The sequence below is a fragment of the Rhizoctonia solani genome, chromosome 1, assembly GCF_016906535.1.
Source record: "Rhizoctonia solani chromosome 1, complete sequence".
NCBI lineage: Eukaryota > Fungi > Basidiomycota > Agaricomycetes > Cantharellales > Ceratobasidiaceae > Rhizoctonia > Rhizoctonia solani.
The window spans coordinates 940,491-963,205 of NC_057370.1; the positions used below are offsets into that span (position 1 = coordinate 940,491).

Here is a 22,715-nt window from a genome sequence, read left to right on the forward strand (position 1 = left end):
CATAACCCCCCATCCGCGTCATGAAGTTATCGTTCGCTACAGAAACTGGCGAGGTCTACGGGCTCGAAGTGGATAACACGATGGAGATCGAGAGTCTCATGGCACTCTTGGAGGCCGAGGTGAGCCAAGCGCGTCACCGGGTAAATAGGCTGAATGAAATAAAATGTGAATAAATACAGTGCGGAATTCCTATCAACGAACAGAGCATCACGCATGAAGGACGCGAGCTCAATGATCCCAAGGCCACGCTTGCGAGTGCGGGAGTCCAGGACGATGCGATGTTACAATTGAGAAGAAAGGTAGTTGTTGCAGGGAGGTATGTCAGCGATTGATACAACCAAGAGCCGTCAGTCTAAAATGCTGTGCACAGGAGCGCAGCGCATGATGAAGAGATGATGAGACTGCAATTACTCGGAGATCCAAACCTGATGAGACAGCTTCGCGAGGTGAGTCCAACCCATGGAGCAGACCTCACAACCCCTCCACCCAACCTACCCACCACAAATACTCATCAAGTCCACAGACCCAGCCTGAACTCGCAGACGCGATCCAAAACGACCCTCAGAGGTTCGGCGAACTCCTCCGAACTCACCGAGAGCGCCAACGCGACGCCGAGCTTGCACAACAGCGCGAGATTGCCGCTCTGAACTCTGATCCATATAATGTGGATACCCAGAGGCGCATTGAGGAGGCTATTCGTCAACAGGCTGTTTTGGAAAATATGGAGCATGCGATGGAGTATTCGCCCGAGTTCTTTGGCAGGGTTATTATGCTTTAGTAAGTTCTGTTATCTTTTTCGGGAAAGCGTTTATATTAACGGTGCTATAGTATTCCTGTCGAGGTCAACGGGGTCAAGGTAAAGGCGTTTGTGGACAGTGGTGCTCAGCAGACTATTAGTAAGCCGCACTCACTCTTGCTCAATTAGTGAATCGTTCTTACATTTATTCAGTGAGCCCCGAGTGTGCAGAACAGTGCGGGTAAGTATTCAGACAGACTGGATAGATATTCGTCCTAACATCTTATCAAAGCCTACTACGACTACTTGATAAGCGTTTTGCTGGGATTGCCAAGGGAGTGGGTACGGCGAAGATCTTGGGCCGAGTGCATAGTGCTCAGCTCAAACTTGCCGACTTGCATTTGCCTTGTGCATTTACTATTATGGAGGTGAGACGCCATTACATTTTTCTACGAAAGATCCTCACCTTTTCTTCGTCCTACAGGGCCGAGATGTAGACCTCCTCTTTGGGCTAGACATGTTAAAAGCTCACCAGGCCTGCATTGACCTCGAGAAGAATGTGTTAAGGATTCAAGGCAGGGAGGTCAAGTTCCTTTCTGAACATGGTAACGTTATATCCAGCCTGTTTGCTCCATCTCTGGCTCATCCTCGTTACAGAACTCCCCGACAAAGCTCGTCACGACACTTCGGCCGATCTTGAGGGTTCAAAATCTCAGACACCTTCTACTTCTACCCCAGCTCCAGGTACTCAACCAACTTCGTCCTCTGCTACACCCGCCCCAGCCCAACGATTTCCAGGATCTGGAAGCACGCTGGGTTCCGCACCTGGGTCTAATTCTACTCCTAATCCCGGCCCTCTGCGTCCTTCATCTCGCCAACAGCCACCAGCTGCCCAAGCTTCCTTCCCTGAAGACCATATTTTGACTCTTCAAGGGTTCGGAGCGACCCGCGAACAGGCGATACAGTTATTGCAGGCGGCAGGGGGGAACTTGGACGTCGCCGCTGCGCTACTATTCCAATAATTAGCCACCGGTGTCTCGAGGCAAAAAGGGTCGACCATGATGTATCAATAAATACGAGCACGAACAAAGATTTTGAATATTATTTAATCTAAAAGCGGACAATTCCGTGCTTTCACATTTTATCTCATCTATCATCATTAGCTCACAATTTTGCTCGTCCTTCCTCTACGATCTTGTTGACCAAAGTCCCAATTCCCGCTCCTACGTACGTTCGAACCTCGTCCCCATGGTTCAACCAAATCTTGGGTTCCCTGACAAACCCAACACCCGCTGGCGTTCCCGTCAAAATCACGCTGCCAGCTTTCAAAGTCGTGCCTTGGCTCAAGAACGCGATCGTCTTTGCCACGCCGAATATCTGGTCGGCAGTCGTTCCGTCTTGGAGTAAACGAGAGTTAACGGTGGCCGTCAGAGGAATGTTTTGCGGGTCAATGTGCTTGGTATTGCGGACAAGGGCGGGACCGATAGGATTCGTGAGGTCGAACGATTTAGAGAACGTCCATTGCGACGTGGCGAGCTGGTGTTTTCTAAACGAAACCTATACCGACACACACCCGACCCCAACACCATACGTTAAATTTCAGAAAACCGGGGAATAGATGCGAGAGACGACTTTACATCGTTGGCCCCCGTGTAACCCAAAACATAGTCCAACGCCTCGCTCTCTTTCACGTCCTTGGCGTCTTTCCCGATAACGACGGCCAATTCGACCTCGTAGTCTGATAGGTTCTCTTTTACTGGTTGGGCGGCGCGAGGGATCCGAATTGGTGTGAGGGCGGGGATAAGGGATGTGTATGGTTTGCAGAACAGCACTGGTACCCTATAGAATAAATCATTAGAATTCAAGGAGAGAGGAGGGGGAGGAGACATAACATACTCGGGAATAGGCATCTTAGCTTCAGCCTATCATTGAATTCACGCATGTGAGTTTCATTCGAATCCGAAGCATACACTCAGAATAGAGAACGAGCGTACCGCATGATCCCTATAGTTCAACCCCAAACATCTAACGAATCCAATTTGTTCGGGAGCAATAGGCTCTAAAAGAGTATCGACGGTCAAAACGTTGGAGGTGACTCGAGCATCGGGGTCGAGTGCCGAGCTCCCAGAAATTTCGTGCGCTTTGAGCGAATGTCGTTTGAGGATGGCGAGTCCGACTGTTTTTAATTAATCAATCAATTTCATCTTGCGATAAGAAGACGGAGATAAGACGAGGGGGGGAAACAGGGTGCGTACCGTCCACTTTAGCATCAACAGGTTGTCCAATGTGTACTTTCTTTCCGCCCGTCTCGACGGCTGTGAAGCGGATTAAACGGGTCCAGTGGGACATGATTGTGGTTGTCGAGCACGAATCATGCGCTCATCTTGACTACCTTATATGCTCTAGGACCAAGCCGCTCAGTAAGCGGAATTCCAACTTGATTCCAACCACCTGAAGTGGGAGTGCTTAAGATAGACCGGTGAATTGGAAATCCAAATCTAACCCCATAATAAGTACAACAACTATACTAAACGACAGCGAAAGCGATACTGTATAACAATACATAAGCCAAGCCAAATATCCCTCGTCGAATAACATCAGTAGATTAAATGAGCGAAACCCTGGTCCTAACCAATCCACCTCTCCAGTTCCTCATTCCTGACCCGCGCTGGTGCGCCCAGTCCCTCTGCATCTTTGCAAACGCTTCTTGGATATGCGCCGGCCGCAGAGCGCGCCTCGCCTCGGGCGGAGGTAGGAACAACGAACTGCCTGGAACACTCCCCCATGCCCCTCCGGATTCAGGTGACATTGACCTCCTGCGCCTCTTTCCTGGTGACGACTCTGCACCCTCGGGAGCCTTCCTCTTTGCTCCCGTAATCTCCACAGCTTGGTATGATTCTTCGAGGGCTCTTTTGACGGCCAGACCTCCTACACATAGCGCGCGGACCATTTCGAATGCCAGAAAGCCAAGGATATCGATAGTATCGTCATTGGGCTTTATGTCGAGGTATGCGGGGAGATTTATGAATTCTCGGAAACGTTTAGCTATAATAGGTGAGTGAAGAAAGGCGGGAGTAGCAGAGAAAAAGCGTACCTTTGCGATACGTGAATGATGCAGAGCGACATTCCGAGTAGTGGACGTATTCTTCACGAGTCATTCTTCGAGTCGCCTCATCTGCTTCCTACAAAGCCATCCGAAGGTAAGTGTCAACCAACAAAGGGCTATAATATGGACGCACTCTCAGTCGAGCGATGCTATCTTCATGTGCCTCGACTTCATCCTCGTCTTCGTCCTCATCTTCCTTGACATTCACACCAGTTCTTAGCACTTCTGAATACACGGTTACAATATCCCATGGAAGCTTGACGGTCATCTTGCGTGGCTTTGCAGTTGCCTCGTCTAAATCCAATCGGTCAAATGATAACGTCACGAATGATGAACTTGGCATACTTACCAGCCTGACCCTCGTCAATATCGACCTCAGCAGCCCCAGCCCCGTCTCCGTCCTGTTTGGCGTTTTTTCGTACGTCTTTCCACCCGAGATAAGTCCTTAGTCGGTTCACTTTTCCTCGGTCGTATCGAATTAGGAATATTAAGTCTTCAGGTGAAACGTTGCGTGCGCCTTTACGGGCTGCAAGTTGACGAGCTTGAATGAGCTTATCCACTATAAGCGGCTCTGATAATCCAAGAATGTGTATCCTACGTACAATCTCGACGACTTGTCCCCGCACAATATCCTCCACAAGGTTGACAGTCTCGGTCAATGGGTCCTGGACTTCACCAAAAACAAACATCTACACCCACGATTTCAGCATCTTGTTCAAAGTCGGTTTGACCAACTCACCATCTGGGAAATCTCGGTGGCATATCTGTACTCCTTGGCCGGCGGCGCAGTCTTGTCATCCGTCGGTTTGGCTTTGCTCATCGTCGTCGGCTGGAGATCTCCTAGTCCCACGTGACTTGGCATCGTTCTCTGATTCACGATCATGTCGACTTCCAAGGCTAGCGCGAATGCTTCGTATCGGCCTCAGGGATACGTGTGTACCAATTTATTTTGGAGAAATAATGTTATTCTAATTTGTGGTTCCTCGGTCTCCTTCATGGATGCATTCTGTGGTGATGTGTGGCGCTTGACTAGGGAATGTCTCCAGCGCTCAAAAGGGCTCGTCAACCGTTCGCAGTCCGAAACGCATTGACCGGTAGTGCTATTGCTGCATTTGCAGTGGGCGTATGGGCCTATTCAATCAGTGCGGTCAAGCAGGATAACTTTGACGATATCGATGCCGAGGCGAATGCGGCCGGACTCATCAAAAAGCAACCACCACGGCCGTCGTGATCGCCATACTTTGCACACCCGACAGCCTCGCTCTTTAAGCGCCAGGCCCGTATGTCGTCTTTGTCGTCGGTAATTATTTGTGCTAACTTTGGGTTCGACTCTAGTCGTTGGTACATTTTATTCGGGCACTGTATAACCACCACACCTCTGTAGAGACTACATCCAATCCAATTTCCATTCCAATACAACAAAAAATTACATATTCTGAGAGCGTGCTCGTCCGTTTCTCCTCCGTCCCGCAAACCAGGCAGCTACACTTAGATCCTTCTCATCGAGAATCACCTAAGCATTCTCTGTGCCGATTTGTGGAGTAGAGGGGGCCTACCAAATCAGTATCATTATAGTATACTCAAGCTGTGTGCGATCCACTTACCTGGAGGACTCCCAAGGCAATCAATGCCCTTCTAGCTGCTATATTCTTAGCAGTCTTCTTGGTGGCTCCTGTTGCCGTTGCCAACACACTTCCTCCCCTTTCCACAGCTTTCACCTCCCACACAGGGGCAGAGGCTGACCCACCAGGAGGAGAGAACTCCCAGTCCAGGTGCTTGTGCTGCTGAGTAAAGTGCTGGTTGAGCAAGCTTGTGCACCCAGACTCATCTGTAAATGGAAGAGGGTGGGCCATAAGGGGTGCAGGTGGGATATCAGATCCCCCAACATAGGAAGAGAAAACAAGCCTGGCTTGTGTGGAAGCAACAAACCCTTCAACATAGTTTCCTTTTACCACTTCATAAGCCAATGAAATAGAGGGACCGAGGGCCTGAGATAGGAAGCTGTAAACAGGATTCAAGCCCTGCTCTTGAAACAATGCCCCTACATAGGCCTCAAAAAGGTCTGCATGGATGGGCATGGAGGCTTGAATTGTAAGCTGCTGGGATGCATTCCCGCGCAACTGGAAATGGAGCTTATAGTGCTGAGTAAACTTAGCTAGGTGGGAGTTGGCCACCACCAATGCCCTAATGCGCTTTTATAACGCAGTTAGCATAGTATAGTCAACAAGTTTTGAACTTACTGAAGCAGGGCCTGCATGTAGTAAGGGATATAGAGATTGGATGAGCTGTGTTGTACATAGATTGACTACAGAGTCCCCTAAATGCTCCAAGGACTCATTGTCATATATAGGGTCATTTGCCTATTAACCAGGTAAGAACTGAGAACAATTAGTTAAATTAAGTAAAATAAGGCTTGCATTGTCCTCAAAAGTGTTGGTAGGCCTAACTACAAATGACCTGTGTGTAAAAACCCTTTCCCTCAACACAAGATCAGAGATAACAGGCAAAGGGGGACATTGGCTGAATACAATGTCCATGGTAAAGAATCAACTGGGTTAAGATTTAGTACCATTCCACTAAATGCATTTAATATTTACCTTTAAGCAAGAAGAATGTCGGCAGATGGACGGTTTGATTGATGATGGAGAGGTGATAGTCAATTCACCCTGACTCAATGGCTGTCCTGATATAACTTGGCTATCTTGACCCGTGGCACCCTTGCTTGATCTCCGTTGCAAGCCTCGCGCGCGAGGCCTGGGTCCCCAGATATCCAGGGTCCAACGCAAGGTTCTATCCAAATTTTGGGAACTAAGCGCCGCTACAAACGGCCACCGGCTCTCGGGTCTGCACTTTATCTGTTTCTGGCTGACGATGGCGAAAACCTCACAACTAAAACAACTAAAATCTGCACTCTCTTCGGCAGGATTGTCACGAAATTCTCAGCCGCAGAAACATAAGAAGAAGAAAAGCGGGGAAGGAACTGCTATCGAAAAGGCAAAGAAGGCGGCCAAGCTCGAGGCCATCCAGCGCCGATTGAATCCATTCGACGAACGGGTCACGAGGCTAAAACACGATGTCGGTGGGCGAAAGTTAAAGGGTGTCGTTGGGAAACCGGCAGTGAGTCGGCAGGCTGGGTTGGAACAGGTGAGCACTGTTGTAGCACTTTCGAAAATTCCCAAGCTGAGATATACGTACGGCTTAGCGCAAGAAAACACTTCTTGTCGAGTACGAGCAGAAAGGCCGTACCGGGGGAGTAGTGGATCGGCGGTTCGGAGAGAATGATGCGACGATGACGCCTGAGGAAAGAATGCTCGAGCGATTCACTCGCGAACGACAGCGACAGACCAAAGGAGCGGTGTTCAATTTGGAAGATGATGAGGAGCTTACGCACTATGGCCAAAGCTTGAATGCGTTGGATGACTTTGATGGGGCAGGGATCGAATTGGACGATGACGAGGAGAGCGGTGAGTAAAATATGAGTTCTGTAGATTTTATGCTAAATTTTATTCCTTAGGACAAATTGATGCAAACGTCGTTCGACATGATCATTTCGGAGGATTTGATGATGATGGGAAAGAGGACGAGGTAGATTTACTCATGAAAGTCTGGGGATTTATGCTAATACCAAAGACCCGCAGTCCGAACGAACGAAATCCAAAGCAGAGGTCATGTCGGAAATTATCGCAAAGAGCAAAGCGTACAAGGTATGTTTACTCGACTATGTGCGTCACACATGCTCAATTCCGGTATTAGGCAGAGAGACAAGAGCAGCGCGAGGCGGACGACAATGCTCGACACCAGCTCGACCAAGAATTCGCTTCTATTAGAGATCTACTATATGCGCCAGCCCCTCCGGATCCTTCGTCTAGTGGAAGCAACAGTATACCACTCGGAAAACCTCGTATGCAACATACTTCGAATGAGACAAAGCCAGATGATGAAAAGACCAGTGCGAACGACGACAAGACCGGACCTATCGCAAAAACAGACGAAGACTACGACCAGTTTGTGCGCGAACTCGTCTTTGACAAACGCTCTCGCCCCACCGACCGGTTGAAAACTGAAGAAGAGTTGGCGAAAGAAGCTGCTGAAGCACTTGAAAAGGCTGAAAAGGCGAGGCTAAGGCGTATGCGCGGGGAAGAAAGTGAGGATGAGGATGAACGAAGTGGGAAGCGACGGAGGAGGGCTGCCCAGGCAGATGATCTAGAGGACGACTTTGTGGAGGAAGATGACGCCTATGGGCTTGGGGCTGGGCTGGAAGGGGTGACTGGAGAAGTGGGTGAGGACCAGGAAGTGGAAGAGGGAAGCGAAGATGACGGGAGCGAGGAGGAAGAAAGCGAGGGATCTGAGAAAGAAAGCGAGGCAGGTGCATCTGAGGAAATCGACCCATCTGACCTCTCGGATGGGGCTGGAGAGGACAATGAATCTATCGAAGGAGAGGTCGAAGCACTTGTCCCCTCTCAAACCAAATCATCCAAAATTAAAAGGGAGCGGAAAGGTCCTGCTAAATCAACTCTCCCATTTACTTTCTCTTTCCCTTCTTCCCACGAAGAATTGCTTGAGATACTAGATGGTGTATCGCAAGAAGACATCCCGACAGTGATTCATCGTATTCGAGTTCAGTATCACCCCAGCCTTGCGGAAGGGAATAAACAGAGACTGCAGGTTCGTATTTTCTATTCATGCTATGTCCTATCTGACCCAGTTATTCAGTCCCTTGTCGCTACCCTCCTCGACTATACCCTCTACGTAACCTCCTCACCTACACCATCGTTCGCCATAGTGTCATCTCTTACACCACATATATATGCACTAAGCACCGCCTATCCAACCATTGCCGCTCAAGCATTCGTATCCAAATTAACGCTCATGCAAAAAAACCTCGCTCGGGGGATAGCTCACGGAGCTTCATTGCCTAATTCACACACCTGGCCAGGAACGGCTGAACTTGCTCTATTAAGGCTTGTAGGTGTAGTTTGGTCGACGAGCGATTTGAACCATGCAGTAGGAACACCTGCCATCTTGTTGATCGGGCAATACCTTTCCCAATCGCGGCTAAGGAATCTAGAGGACATTGCGTCGGGGTTATTTTTGTGCACCCTAGTGCTACAGGTATGTTCGGCTTACTACCGCGTCGTTTGGGTCTTCCGCTAACGTAGCATTCTAGTACGAGTCATACTCTAAACGATTCGTACCAGAGACAATCAACTTTTTGCTCAATGCCTGCCTTAATCTGGCGCCTCATAAATTCACAGAAACAAATCTTCCAGGATGGTTCCCTGCACCCGAACTAGGATCTCTACCAGGCCTCAGGCTCAAGTCATCTGGGAAGCTTACACCTAGGACTCCTAATCTTTCTACGCTACTTAATTTGCATAGAGACGGCGAACCGCAAGACAAAATCGACTTGTTGGCGTTGGCATTCACTCTATTGGCCAAATTTGCCCAGATGTATGCCAGCTTGAGCGGGTTCGTCGAGTTGTTCGAGCCAGCCAAGAAGGTCCTCGAGGGTCTTAATCTGGAGAAGCAGTCCTCTGAATTACAAGTACGTTCGTATTGCGGCCCTAGAAATCAACTTAACTGACCGTATGGCGTTCGATAGAAACGGCACTCATCAACTCTGGATGCCATCTCTCGAACGCTCAAGCATTCCCTGAGTGCACGGAAGCCTCTCAAGCTTCAAGCCCACAAACCCATTCCAATCGCGACTTGTGTTCCCCAGTTCGATGCTCAATATTCTGGACGAAGACCACATGATCCAGACCACGAGCGTGCGGCAGCTGCCAAGCTGCGTGCAGAGTACCGAAAGGAAAGAAAGGGTGCACTTCGTGAATTGAGAAAAGATAATAAATTCCTCGCAGCGGAGAGGGCAAAGAGACAGGAGGAGGTGGATGCAGCATACAAGCAGCGGATGGCGAGGGTGGTGGGCGAGATGCACAGTGAGCGTGCAGAACAGAAACAGATGGAAAGGGAAAAGAAGCGAGAGAAGAAGAGGGCTGGAAGGAAATGAAACTTAGGCCTTCTGTCTGTCTTTGCTAGGTTCCGAGAGACATGGCGTTGTTGCCGGGAGATTCGGATACCTTGGCCGCTTGATGCAGGGCCCGGACGACCTCGGAGCGCGCACAAAATATCTATTTGTAAAATACTTACCTGTCATCCATCCATGCTATTAAAATTGATCCTGAAAACATTAAAACGTCGGACAACTTGCACAGTTCATATGAGCTCGGGTCGTCATGTTCGTTTATGGTTTTGAGGCGTAGGGTGGCTGTGCAAGAGTTTTTAATTATCGATGATGTACCACAACTTAGCGGTGTTCGCGAGGTCGATTTTCTCATGAATCACTCACCTCACTGCCGGTGATTTTTGGAAGCGAGCTAGCTGCGGCTCATGCTTCCCTAATTATGAGGTTGCTACGAGCTTTGAGGAAGCTTCCCAGGCATCAGAGGTAAGTACACGTGATGTGGCCAATTGTAACCAATCGGAAGGAAGAACTTAATGCAACCATATATGGCGCTCCACAACTGTACTCAAAAATGAAATAAAATCGTAGTAAATGTATCATAGCCATATGGTGTATGAGCAACCGTTGGGCGCCCATGACGTGTATGGCTTGAGCAGCAAAAGAACCATAGAAACGCGCATATACACAATGCGCATTGTTTTGTAATTGTCGGCCGAAAAAACAGGGGGAAAAAAGTACTTAAGGTGGCCATGGATAGCGGACTCAGGCCACAGTACCACTTGTAAATTCAAACAACTGTCCTATAATCTATTTTACTATGCATCCTCCGTGCTCTTTATGTGTTCGCCGCCTCGCATGCCCAGTGCATAATTGTCGACCTTACTCACAGCAGTCAACGGAGTTGCTTCCTACTCCATCAATTGCTAGTCAAAAAAACCTTTCATCCACTGAACTAGCCTCTCGAGTATGTTAAATTGTACATACTATCTTATACCTAGCCATCAGCTAATTTACTTGTATTAGATTCGTATGCACCACTCTGAAATCACTTCAACTTTGTTTCCGTATCATCGGAGCGTGCTTTTTCATCAAGCAAGCTCACTTGCACACGTGAGCGCAGCGTAATACTGCCCGAGAACCTTGAGCGGCTTCAGGTTCTTAAACATGCTCTCCAGCGCCACCAAGCTTGCTCTGGGCGCGCTGAACAGCCTCTCAATTTCATGGAGCACATTGTTAATCCAGACAGCGAGAATGGTCACTCAGACACGTCCGACGTTGAGTCAACGGACGGATATGAATCAAACTAGTACCAGTACTGTGTCTTATGTAGAATCCAATTAATTATACATGCCGAACCTTTGTCATATCATGCCTATACTGCAATTTCCACCAGGCATCCCAGTTATGGCTTACTAACAACTCGCTTCGCCTCGTGTGGGCAAAGCGAGTTCGTGATGATTCTGATTAGAAATCAGGAATCGCATCATCTCAGCTCGCATCGTTACACCGCTACCACAACTCATGCGCTGGATTGTATTTCCCGATCGCTTTCTCAAGAATAAAGGGCTCTAGACCAAGAAATTGGCGTTGATTTGACCGGAAAGATACATAGATGGATCCGTCCTAAGTACAAATATTATTCTTTCAGGCGGACTTGCCCTATAGGAGTAGCCGAATTAGTATATTCATCGTGCAAGAGAAAACTGGAGCCTGCCTTGATGAGGCTGTAAAGACCGCTGGTGGTTCCGATCATGCCAACTCCGAAGAGAGCAAGGTATGCGTCTGGTTGTGGATTACAAGGAGAGTCGTTGGATGAGATAAAGTGCTGTCATAAGGAGTGTCCTGACGTACTGAAGTAAAGGCTCGAACGAGGGAGACGCAGATATACGGGCTTGCTCGAGGACTGAATGTTATCGAATTGATTGAGAATTGCTTATGTTCCCTCCAGCTTTGAATCAATGCTCACCTGAACCAACACTTGCCTCTCACGGACGTGGTTGGGGCCTAATCAAGTCAAGAATAAGCTTTAATTCATTCAAATCTACGCAAGTGCTTACGGTTGACAAGAGAGTTGATCATAGTGGAAATATGCGATTTGTGAATCAAGGCTGGTTTGGTTACAGTGAGAGTCCAAAGTCTCCCCTGGTCCCGGGTGGATTCGGACCCTTGACGGTAAGCGCTGGGCTCATCCATCAAGCGCCTGCCTTTTTGTAATTGGTTCCTGACCACCATAGCTAAAGCTCCGAGCCACTCGATATCTGCGTATCTGGTACAAAAGCTTGCGAAAAAACAAGAGCAAAATTCTTTGGAATAAAAAAACAGCTTCCTTTTCACTGAAATTGCTCTTACGAAATGACGGAACGCGTGAGGGTGAGTACAAAACACTAGAAACAACAATGTGTGTCCCAGCCCTCCCGATTGTCGTTCTTCCACCAACGTATTTCATTTCGTAGGGAGTCTCAGTCCACCGACCAATTATCTACGGAAACTACTCCGTGCTATTAACTCCGACTGAACGGGGTGCTGCTCCACCTGACCATACACACCGGTGGACCGTCGCGGTCCGAAGTGCTGCCTCTCCCGAGGGCAAAACGGACCAAACAGGTGGCGCGGACGACCTGACACACTTTATCAAACGAGTGAACTTCAAGCTTCACGAAACATATGCTCAACCTAACCGATGTAGGTCATATCTGACCGGGAACAAGTGCTTAGACCTAATCATGTATTTCTAGCCATTGAACAACCTCCCTTTGAGATAACGGAGACTGGGTACGCCTTTTGCTTAGGCTTCCTCCTTGACTTAATTAATCATCCCATAGGTGGGGAGAGTTTGATATCCCAATCCGTATAACCTTCGTACAAGAATCAGGAGAAAAAGCCATCACACTCATCCATCATCTTAAACTCCACCCCTGGCTTCCCCCTGCTACACTTCCCGATGCGACTGGTGCCCCAGTGACCGCCCCACCCACTCGCGATCCGATTCACGCCTGGCAATACGATGAAATTGTGTTTACAGACCCACCTGCACCATTCATGAAGATTTTACTCGAACACCCTCCTACACCCTTACCCAAAACGAAGCGCCGACTAGCTAACCCACCGCACATCGCGCATCCAGCATCATTAGCTGTAACCGCTCGAGGCGCTCCAGAATTCTCGTTGGCACTGGAAAAAGAAGAGGCTGAGCGATTAGAAGTTGCTCGAAAAAATATTGCCGAACAAACGGACAAAGTCCGTGCAGAGCTAATTGAGACCGAGAAGGAAGTGGAGAAACTCAAAGCGACGCTTGCCGAGTTGGAAGGATGAGGATGAGAGCGTGTGTCTTGTTATGCCCTTCGGTGATACATTGTTAAGTTTGAGATATGATACAGAAATCATAAAACACAAGTTTTTAACTTAAAAAGTCTTGTAGCTGGATCAGGAAGTGCTGGCTGGGATCCGGCCTGTAATTTCTGGTTTGACGCTGTTTTAGGCCTATGATGGTTAGCAATAGGAAACAATTTAGGTTCTCATATGATCATAATAGTGGCTACGTGCGATCGGCCTTATTAAGATCGTGAGGCCCTGGTCCAATCGTACATAACGAAAGTGTCCCACCATAACTGAGTAACTTATCGTGGTCGTAGCCATCCCTACACTGGCGTGTTTCTTTGTACTAGTTGAATAAATCATCAACCAACCAGTGGTAATAGTCGCCCAGCCAGATTAAGGCAAAACAATGGAGAATTTCCAAGGGAATAGATTATACCGTATGCCTCGATTCATCCAGGAACTATCACTCCATAACCCCTTGTTTCACGTGAGATAGGAAAGAGTGCCGTTCTGGAGTATACTAATCTTTGTATGCGGACCGCAATGCTAACAAATATACCCAAATAGCAAGTGCTTCTGATCCAGGTTGCCTTAGGCTAGCGGGATAGCTTGTTGGTAGCAAGGACTTGTGGCAGAGTCGATAAGTAAAGTCGGTTCTTCATTGTACACTGGGTGGGTATGAGCAATTATGAACCAGTCGTCCCACGAAGAGAGACAAGACCATAACATGAGCCCGAAATCTCAGTAAATAATACCTGAGTATTGACTATACTATGCTATCTACTCTTGGTTGAAAGGTGGGAATTCGGCTCCTGAATAAAGACATAGCAGCAGGTGTAGTAGGCGCTTGTGAGGTCATTTGGGAAGGACACGACCCTTATTTAGGTCATGTGACATTCTTGGCACGCGGTGCGGCGATCGAGTCCGGCCTATCTCGACTTCGATCGAGTTTAAAACCGCAAGCAGGTGCTCGAGATAGTTTTGAGTATCGTGGCGGACACACTGCTGTTTGGAGCAGGTCTCTACCATACTCACCAAGGGTAATCATCTGGTCCGGTTCTGACTGTACTTCGTTATTCTCGTCTCCACTTCTCTCTACTCCCATCGTCTTTGTTGGAGCATGAGCCCGCGTAAGAAGAATGCCAGTAAAGCAAGTCCTTCGAAGCAATCTACTATCAATAGTTTCTTTCGATCTAAACCTAAGCATGCACCTACTTCGACTCGGCCCAAGCGTCTCGCTCAATCGAGCCTTGCCGCCCGACCGCTGAGATCGAATCGGTCACCTGATTTGGAGATTCTTGACTTGACCCAAAGCACAAGCCCGGCGAAAGAATCCGATTCGCCACCGAGCGCAAAGAAACGAAAACTGAAAGCTACGTCACCAGGTTCGTAACTATCAAATTACATTCGTTTACATTTGGCTTTATTGGCTTATGTAGATCGGTCGCCCATTCGTGGCGTAAGACAAAGCCCTTTCCCGCCAGATTCCAGCCGGTCACCTTCACCTACTTCGTATATCTCTGGGAAAGCTATGGAGTCTGGACCTGGAAGCAGTGCTCAACGTGCACTTGCCTCACCTGCACCCTCCCAGACTGGAAGTTCTCGGGATATGCTCGAATTTGACCCTGACGAAACTATTGAGTCCTCCCAAACCCAATATCTGCACCTTGTGTTCACGCCTTCGTCTCAACGTGTCGCTCCTATGGACCCGGGTCATGTTCCTACACCAGTGTTCACGCCCACTTCCACTCGAAGTAAGAAGATCTACGGGTCACCATCTGTACGAAAGACTATAGAGACTGCACAAGCTATCGGAGAGAGTCAGTCTACACCTTGCATCCCAAGTAGCCAAGGAGAGGTTTACCAACCTTCCACTCCAAGAAAGTACAGCGGGACTGTGTTCGGCTGCGCCCGGGTAAGCTTTGTCTATTTGTATATTCAGCCCCAAATGCACATCTGTTGCGTGATTCCTATTCTACGGAGCTAATGTTTGGCTGTTTCACAGACCAGTGCTCCCAATGCAGAAGCTTCCAGAGCCATTAATAGTCCAACCGATATACCCACAGCGACCACGGAGCCTACGATTCATCCTGCTTCGGCTAAGACACCTACCAAGAACCACTTAGCAAGGTCGAACCTGTTTACACCTAATTTTTCAAGCCCTCGACCGATACCTACTCCTCTGTATTCATCCAACCTCATGTCAAGCAGTGATCCCTCTATTGAGGCGACCGAGCTAGGAACAGTAGAATCGCCCCCGAAGCCTGTAAGTTCGTACACTGACGCTTTGTCGTCCCAAACATGGATTTATATAACTTGTAGCCCCGAAATACCACCACGATTACTGGCTTACTTCCTCATGCCCCTTTATCGCGACTTCCCGGCCAAAACACCCCCCTTAAACGCCAAAGAGCGATTACTCCACTCTTACCGATACATAATATTAATCCTAATCCTCCTCGGACCCCTAGTCGCGCTACCCAGTGTATTCTCCCGCCTTCTCCCACCGAATTCCCCTCTCCAAGGAAGCTCATGTCGTCGCTAGGTTTTGAGCCATCTCGTAATACCAGTGACGCTAAACAGCCTACTTTAGCCAAGGTTTTCTCGGATCCCCCAAATTCCGACAGTGTAGTCCCTAGCCACGATGTACTCGAGGCTGCCCACTCTCAGCTTCAAGAAAATGGGCGCCCAAATCGAAGTCGGTCGTCATCTTTGACAATTATTCCGTCATCTCAGCCACTTCATGATTCATCACCGCCGCCTGGTTATAGCCCAGATCCAAAAGGCATTCATTTAACCAAAGTAGGATGCAGTCCTTCAACCAACTCCCTATACCAGCCCAACAATCAGAAGTATTCCTCAGCTATTCGAATTATTCTACTGTGCAGACGACTATTCCCCAGTGACTTCATCTCAATCACTTCCTCCTTCACAATCACCTATCAAAGGCGGTCAATTGATCCAAACCAATCTGCTGCTGGAATGCGAGGCGTATTTGGGATGCTTGGATTTGGGAGTGAAGCAACCACAACGATGACAGTGAAGTGCACCGAGACTCGCCTGACGAAGAGATGGGAACGCATACACCTATCGTATATGACCTTCCACCATCATCCCCTCCCCCACAAACTCCGACACGTCGTGGATCAAGGGCATCAAGCCCGGACTTATCCCTTATCCCGGTCAGCGGTCAAAAGGGAAAGGCCAAATCTCGCATAGGGAAGACACCCATTCGCGATTCACCATTAATCCATGCTTTTGAGGCAGCAAAGAAACGAAGTAAAACAGCGACTCCTGTTGTACGTCGGTCAGCACCGAAAGCTAGCCAGATTCCTTCGAGTCCCATAGGTCGCGCATGCGTAGAGAACATGGAATTAGACTCGAGCCCCATTCGGGCTTTATCGTCTGGCGACGAGCAATCTCCACCCAAGATTAGTAAATCCAACGCAGGTTTGCGTACTCTCGATTCGGCCGGAATACCGCAGAAATCGTCCCAGACTGCTCAACAGAACAGTAGCAGAAACATCCGACCGATTAAAGCATCTACGAGTACCCAGCGCCGGAAGTCAATAGAGCAGGATATGGTGGATAGCAGTGACGCCGATGAGATGGACATCGACATCCGGCCTTCCCCAGCTCTTCCTGCCTCAACCGAGCGACAGCAGGTGCGCGGGAGAGCACCGAGCCTATGAAACCGATTGTCTCGGTTATTTCGAGACGGAATCGTTCCTCAGCACGGATTACGGAAGATTCGAAAGGCCGAGAGCATACGCCTCAGACGCCCGCACGCCACGAACGTCTTCCCAGCTCCGTCTCCCCGTCTCTATCCCCGATTCATCCCCACTTTTCACCCGTTAGGAGCAACCGGTCTTGAGTCCACCTATACCAGAGAACACCCAAACACAAGAAGAATGCGAGACCCCATGGGAATCGCTACGGCCCTCCCAGTCCGTTAGCCAAGTCTACGAGCGCCAACTGATTGAAGAGGCCGAAAGAGCGAGACGGTTAAGAATGGGGCAGAATGCACAAAAGCAAAATGCCAAGGTTTTGGTGGAAGAGTCTCCAGACGTTGAGCAAGAAGACGAAACCGGGGAGCTGGAAGGCACCGAGTCTGAGGAGCAGTCGGAAAGCCAGGATCAAGAACCCGCTCGTCCAGTGACAATCTCACTGGAACCTCAATCACCCACCAACGTACCCAACGAGCTGTCTCGCCGACCCCTACCACACTGGTTCTCAACGCCCAAATCTCAACGTGCAGAGCAGCAACACTACGTTGTGACTCCGACAAAGGTCATGCGGCGAACGCCTGCGAGACCGACTCCAAGCCGTAAATCGATGACGCCGTCATCAATGATGGGGGAGGACGACCCCAATGAGGATTACACCTATATAGAAGAGACGTTCAATCCTACCGAGTCGCAGCAAAGCTTCTTAAACCGAATACTTCTGGGAGATGGTAGCCAAATGGACTGAAAGCATTCGGAATCATGGTTATATGCATTATGGAATCTCGCTTTGCACCGTACTTGAAGACTTAATCATAACTAATATATTATGTAGCATACGTTGTTCAACATGCTTTCTGGACCAATATCATGGGCAGACCGCTAGAAATAAGTTCTCTATACGTGATAAGACTCTGAATAAGGTAAATTTTTTGGTCTCGTGACATCCATTTATGACCAGATGACCTGACAGCGCTAATTGGGTGGCTAAAGGACCCTGTGAACTTATTTGCCACTTAAACCCTCTGCCTCTCCTTGTTGCTCCCCGTCGTGAAGCCTATAGTGGGAGTACAGGATCTATCTATATCCTTTTTGATTCTTGCATCTCATGGCAGCTCTCGTTTCGGAAAGCTGGATTACAGGTAAGTACTATTCATCCGTTATCAACCTGCACACGAATTCGTCCGTTTATTCTTTCCATTAGGTCGAGAACTCGAGGACCATGGTCTCGAAGGGCGTATGCGCTCACGGGCTACTAGGAAACCTCGTTCACCGCGTGCTCCTCGTTTATCCGCCCCTGCAGTAGATCCGTGGCTAGGTGGCCAAAACAACGTAGCCACAGATGTCGTCACCAACAATTCACCCCTAACCAACGCGAACAAAATCAAAAATAGGAGAAACAGGGGTAATTCAGCACAGGATACCTCTAACAATTCACCACAACGGAACACAGGAGCCTCTCAACCTACTCAGTCGCAGTCACAATCGCAGGGACGTAATCGTAATCGTAATCGAAACCGAAATCGTGGTCGACAGAAAGGTCGGAACGAGATGTCCCAAAATGGAGCTATAGCTGGTCTAGAGACATCGTATAGCAATCCTGAAGCCTCTCGCAGCCGCCAGAATGGTCCAAATAACCGAGACGGTCGGCGCCAGAACCAATCTAATTCCGGAGCCTCGAATAATTTAACTATCGACCCGGTTACTGGAGAAGTTATTAGCAGACGTGCGGCTAAACGTCGACAGGCCAAGGCTAGGAAAGCTGCGGCTGTTGCTCGCGAGGAAACGGTAGAGCAGACGAGAGCCCAGCAACAACCCAGAGTTCAAACTCAACCCCCTAGCGCTCCTTCCACTTCAGCTAGTCGGACTGCAAACTATGGCATTCCTCCAGTGAGTGCACCGGGCTCATCTGCATCCGTATATACGACCCCTACTCTCTCGAGGTCTTCAAAGAGCGGTACCAGTAACCACCCAAGTCCCCGAAGCGCCATTGCGACCAATACCATTCAGCGGGTGGCTCACCCTACGTCTTGTGTGTCTTCCAATCGTGAGCTAGGTGCCACAGCTCCTCTCAGGATCGGAGCTCGACCTCGTTGGACAAACTCCCTTGATGAACGTGCATCACGAACTACGCAACCTATCACCTCTACCACCAGTGCCAATAATACCACACTACCTTCTACGGCTCCATCTTGGCGCTCCATTCATCAAGCACACACAGGACTCTCATCTGTGGCGAATCGCAATCAGCCCGGCTTGAGCACAAATCTACGCCCAGATACGGCGGCTGTCTCGTCCATTGCCGGGGACAGCTCTTCTACTGCCAATCGTCCAACCCCAGCACTGGCGAGAACTCGTTTTTCAACAGACTTCATCGATTCTGATGCTGGCACTCCACAACTCGCACCACCAGCTAGGAGCGTCCGTGTACCAACGGTTACCACAACAGCTCCGACAGTTCCCGTATCGGTTCCGCCACTCAACATCACTCGTCGAGCTCCTACACGTACTAGGCCTTCAATACCCTGTACAATCTGCCTTGACATCCCAGATGAGTTCCCTCGACAACGACCTACTACCCGTTGTGTACACCCGATCAACGTCTGTGCATCGTGCCTTGAACAGCATATATCGCATGCAGTGCTCTCACAGGGCTCCACTACTCTGACCTGCCCGGACACTTCATGTCGACAAAACCTGGAGTACGCAGACGTAATCCGAGCTACCAAAAGCGCAAAGACTTGTCAGGATCGGTGAGCTACCAAAGTCACGTTTGTGACTATGCACCAATTTTCCACTTAACTAACCGAATTGACCTCAAACCTTAGCTACGAGGCACTACTGCTACGCCGAACATTAGAGGCAGAACCCAATTTCGTATGGTGCAAAAACCCGGGCTGCGATTGGGGTCAAGTACACGAAAGCGGAGGTGGGCATCCATTTTATTAACAGTCGCCCGAGCTAACTGGTATTCCTTCAGTCAACGCACCAATTGTCATTTGTCAAGTTTGCCGCGCTCGTTCTTGTTTCACGCATAATGTACCTTGGCATACGGGCCTCACCTGTTCCCAATATGCAACCCAGCATGCCAATAGGGAGCGCGAGAACCGAGCTAGCGAAGCCTATATCTCTCTACATGCTAAACAGTGTCCCAACTCTAGATGCGGACGTCGCGTACGTATTTTCATGAAGATCTCAATACAAAAAATATTGATTATGCTATAAATGCAGATTGAAAAGAACGATGGGTGTGATCATATGACATGTCGGCGCCCAGCCGGATGCGGTCATGAATTGTAAGCCCGAATATACCACTATGATCTCATACTGAAACTGACATTCGCACCCCAGTTGCTGGGTATGCTTGGCAGATTACCAGACCATACTCAGGGAAGGAAACCATCGGCATGCCACAACATGTCAACACTATGCTCCCATTCGACGAACGACAGTGTTTGAAGATTATTACCGACAAGAGCTCAACCGTCTAGCTCATGTGCCACCCCAACCAGCCGTCCGCCCGCAAGCACAAGCAAGACATGAGCCACCCCCGCCCCCGCAACCGATGCAACAGACTCAGCGCGAACAAGGCCCTGGATCGGTCTGGAGCTGGCTCGTAGGAGCAGCCGCTGCTGTGTTGATGCTGCGTGGGTGATCTGAGAGTAATGAATAACAAAGTGAACAGCAACCGCAACTGTATGCGCTCCATTTGGTCTATTCTCTATGGTGTAAATATTCTATCACCATGATTATATGATTTATGCCCCTATATATAATGTTCGGCGTGACATGTTTGGCTCGTGAAATGTCGAAGGCATTACCCGCCAGTAATAGGATAAGTCTTCTTAGACTATAGAATAAATGAACCATTCCATGGATCCATCAACACGGACGAAGCTAATTCACGGATTACACCGCTTTATGCCACGAGGCTAACGCCAGGACTACGCTTATCCTAGCGCTGACGATAGTTTTCCAACCGACTATAACTCGTTCCCGAAGCCTCCGTATCCTCTCTCTAAGTTATAGCTATAGCCACTGAAAATCCAGCATGAACGCAAAGCAGGCATCAAACAAACACAAACCTCCTATATCATTTTACAACCTGTACGGAGATCAAGGAAAGTACAAATTAAATTAATTGTAGATCAACATGACATCAGGCTCACGCTCTGCAACTCAATAGTAGCACCTCGACCTGATGATAAGTGGAGGTATAAATCCTTGGTGCTGGATCCACAACCAGGCGCCAGTGGCTCATCGAATCGTGTGCTTCCGTACCCTCATTACCCGCCACTTCCTAGCACAACTATCGGTTCTTCGATACCCCATGGGCAGCCCCAGCAAGGACCTAGTACCCATTCAATTACTATAACTGATCAGAACGAATATGGAAGAACATCGAGAAGACAGGCGCGTGTCTGGGATCCGATCGAGGTTGCCGAAGCATTTCAGACTTTTGGAAAAGGAAACTACTCAATCAAGTCTACACATGGCACTCATCATCCAAGTATTTCTGTAGCTTCGGGTCGGAGCTCACCAACTACTAGCTCGAGTGGGGCCTCTCACGTTAGAATCCGAGGAATCAATTTTATACAGCCCGGAGAATTCGGGGAAAATTCGTTGCCCTCAACCCCTCAGAGTCGACGTACTACTTTAGTATCGCTGTCGCCAGAGCCTATCTCTCGCGACATTTCACCTATTTGTTCGATCTGCTTTGATAATTCTAATGATTTCCCCCGATGTGGGCCCACTTTACGATGCACACATGGCCCGACTATTTGTATACCATGCATGGAGGGCCATATATCACACTCTGTCTTGACCGATGGATTGACTTCAATATCGTGCCCAATTCCCGGTTGCAGACAAATACTTGAGTATGAAGATGTTTTACGGGGGGCTAAAGGCGATCAAAGATGCTTGAATCGGTAAGTACGGTTAGACCAAAGCGACTATATGCATTTCAGTGCAAGCTCAAGCTGAATCTTGGCCCGTGTTCCCGGTACCAAACACACCAGTTATGAAGCTTTGTTACTGCGCAGACTACTTGGAAACGATCTTAACTTCGTATGGTGCAAGAACCCGGCTTGCAGTTGGGGGCAGATCCACGAGGGCGGAGGTCTGTTTGTGTTTTCATGAATTGACCTCTTTATAAAATGACGTTTCCCCCGTCAGCCGAGTATCCACTTGTTGTGTGTGACGAGTGCAACTCCCAATCATGCTTCACGCATGATATACCTTGGCATACAGGTTCTACTTGCAGTGAATATGAGGCTAGAATGAAAGACAAGGATCGTCAATTACTCACTAAAAGTAAAAAGAAACAACGACAACGGCAAGAAGAATATGAAACCGAGGAATTTATCCGTAAAAATACCAAAAGGTGCCCCAATCAATTATGCGGAAGCCAGGTAAGCTTTAATGAATGGAATATCTCTAAATACTCACCCAACTATCACACGTGCATAAACTTGTGGTTGAAGATTCAGAAGAATGGTGGCTGCAACCATATGACTTGTCGCCCTCCCGCTGGCTGCGGGCACGAATTGTCGGTCCTTCAACTTCGTGGTATTGCTAACTATACTAATTCTTACGGCACAACGCTGTGATTTCAGCTGTTGGCTTTGCCTGGCAGATTATAGGATCATCCTTGATGAAGGACCTCACCGTCATGAGGCCACTTGTGAAGAATACGATACGCCCTATCCAAGCGTAATCCGGATTATTGATTAGTACTGCAGCAATTACGAGGAAGGCCGTCTGCTGGTTGAGATAAATTTACCCATATGTCTGTTTGTCATGCATATGCATATATAGATTTCCTGTTGTTGACCCATGACATGTCGTGATCAATCTCAACTA

At 48.7% G+C, this 22,715-nt stretch overlaps 8 protein-coding genes across 8 annotated transcripts; 5 read left to right on the plus strand and 3 right to left on the minus strand.

The window, feature by feature from the left end:
• Positions 1-20: 20 nt before the first annotated feature.
• Positions 21-1,758, plus strand: RhiXN_03787 (aspartyl protease; the record flags this gene model as incomplete). The annotated part of the gene is made up of 9 exons (XM_043323604.1): positions 21-119; positions 180-316; positions 371-446; positions 524-777; positions 829-896; positions 950-977; positions 1,029-1,164; positions 1,221-1,341; positions 1,394-1,758. 9 exons carry the CDS (start codon positions 21-23, stop codon positions 1,756-1,758), a joined length of 1,284 nt encoding a protein of 427 aa, XP_043176023.1.
• Positions 1,759-1,900: 142 nt separating this feature from the next.
• On the minus strand, positions 1,901-4,704 carry RhiXN_03788 (fumarylacetoacetate hydrolase domain-containing protein 2; the record flags this gene model as incomplete). Its single annotated transcript, XM_043323605.1, has 11 exons — positions 1,901-2,293; positions 2,374-2,575; positions 2,633-2,658; positions 2,731-2,912; positions 2,992-3,051; positions 3,377-3,781; positions 3,831-3,918; positions 3,976-4,136; positions 4,192-4,393; positions 4,445-4,531; positions 4,582-4,704. The coding sequence occupies 11 exons, from the start codon at positions 4,702-4,704 to the stop codon at positions 1,901-1,903; spliced, it is 1,929 nt and encodes a 642-aa protein (XP_043176024.1).
• A 19-nt stretch (positions 4,705-4,723) lies between these two features.
• Positions 4,724-5,073, plus strand: RhiXN_03789 (coiled-coil domain-containing protein; the record flags this gene model as incomplete). The annotated part of the gene is made up of 2 exons (XM_043323606.1): positions 4,724-4,774; positions 4,876-5,073. 2 exons carry the CDS (start codon positions 4,724-4,726, stop codon positions 5,071-5,073), a joined length of 249 nt encoding a protein of 82 aa, XP_043176025.1.
• A 282-nt stretch (positions 5,074-5,355) lies between these two features.
• On the minus strand, positions 5,356-6,099 carry RhiXN_03790 (double-stranded RNA-binding motif protein; the record flags this gene model as incomplete). Its single annotated transcript, XM_043323607.1, has 3 exons — positions 5,356-5,394; positions 5,447-6,026; positions 6,083-6,099. The coding sequence occupies 3 exons, from the start codon at positions 6,097-6,099 to the stop codon at positions 5,356-5,358; spliced, it is 636 nt and encodes a 211-aa protein (XP_043176026.1).
• Positions 6,100-6,713: 614 nt separating this feature from the next.
• On the plus strand, positions 6,714-9,852 carry RhiXN_03791 (nucleolar complex protein 14; the record flags this gene model as incomplete). The annotated part of the gene is made up of 8 exons (XM_043323608.1): positions 6,714-6,986; positions 7,045-7,306; positions 7,357-7,427; positions 7,481-7,546; positions 7,596-8,507; positions 8,556-8,954; positions 9,010-9,387; positions 9,445-9,852. 8 exons carry the CDS (start codon positions 6,714-6,716, stop codon positions 9,850-9,852), a joined length of 2,769 nt encoding a protein of 922 aa, XP_043176027.1.
• A 1,591-nt stretch (positions 9,853-11,443) lies between these two features.
• RhiXN_03792 (Cytochrome C oxidase subunit VII) lies at positions 11,444-11,886 on the minus strand (the record flags this gene model as incomplete). Its single annotated transcript, XM_043323609.1, has 4 exons — positions 11,444-11,589; positions 11,659-11,710; positions 11,774-11,811; positions 11,865-11,886. The coding sequence occupies 4 exons, from the start codon at positions 11,884-11,886 to the stop codon at positions 11,444-11,446; spliced, it is 258 nt and encodes an 85-aa protein (XP_043176028.1).
• A 273-nt stretch (positions 11,887-12,159) lies between these two features.
• RhiXN_03793 (protein AF-9) lies at positions 12,160-13,119 on the plus strand (the record flags this gene model as incomplete). Its single annotated transcript, XM_043323610.1, has 4 exons — positions 12,160-12,177; positions 12,261-12,489; positions 12,543-12,579; positions 12,630-13,119. 4 exons carry the CDS (start codon positions 12,160-12,162, stop codon positions 13,117-13,119), a joined length of 774 nt encoding a protein of 257 aa, XP_043176029.1.
• A 1,126-nt stretch (positions 13,120-14,245) lies between these two features.
• On the plus strand, positions 14,246-20,505 carry RhiXN_03794 (IBR domain protein; the record flags this gene model as incomplete). The annotated part of the gene is made up of 14 exons (XM_043323611.1): positions 14,246-14,510; positions 14,565-15,040; positions 15,131-15,391; positions 15,448-15,889; positions 15,939-16,116; positions 16,166-16,790; positions 16,843-16,944; positions 16,984-17,581; positions 17,966-17,992; positions 18,055-19,603; positions 19,679-19,779; positions 19,831-20,024; positions 20,082-20,146; positions 20,202-20,505. The coding sequence occupies 14 exons, from the start codon at positions 14,246-14,248 to the stop codon at positions 20,503-20,505; spliced, it is 5,187 nt and encodes a 1,728-aa protein (XP_043176030.1).
• Between the last annotated feature and the right edge of the window lie 2,210 nt (positions 20,506-22,715).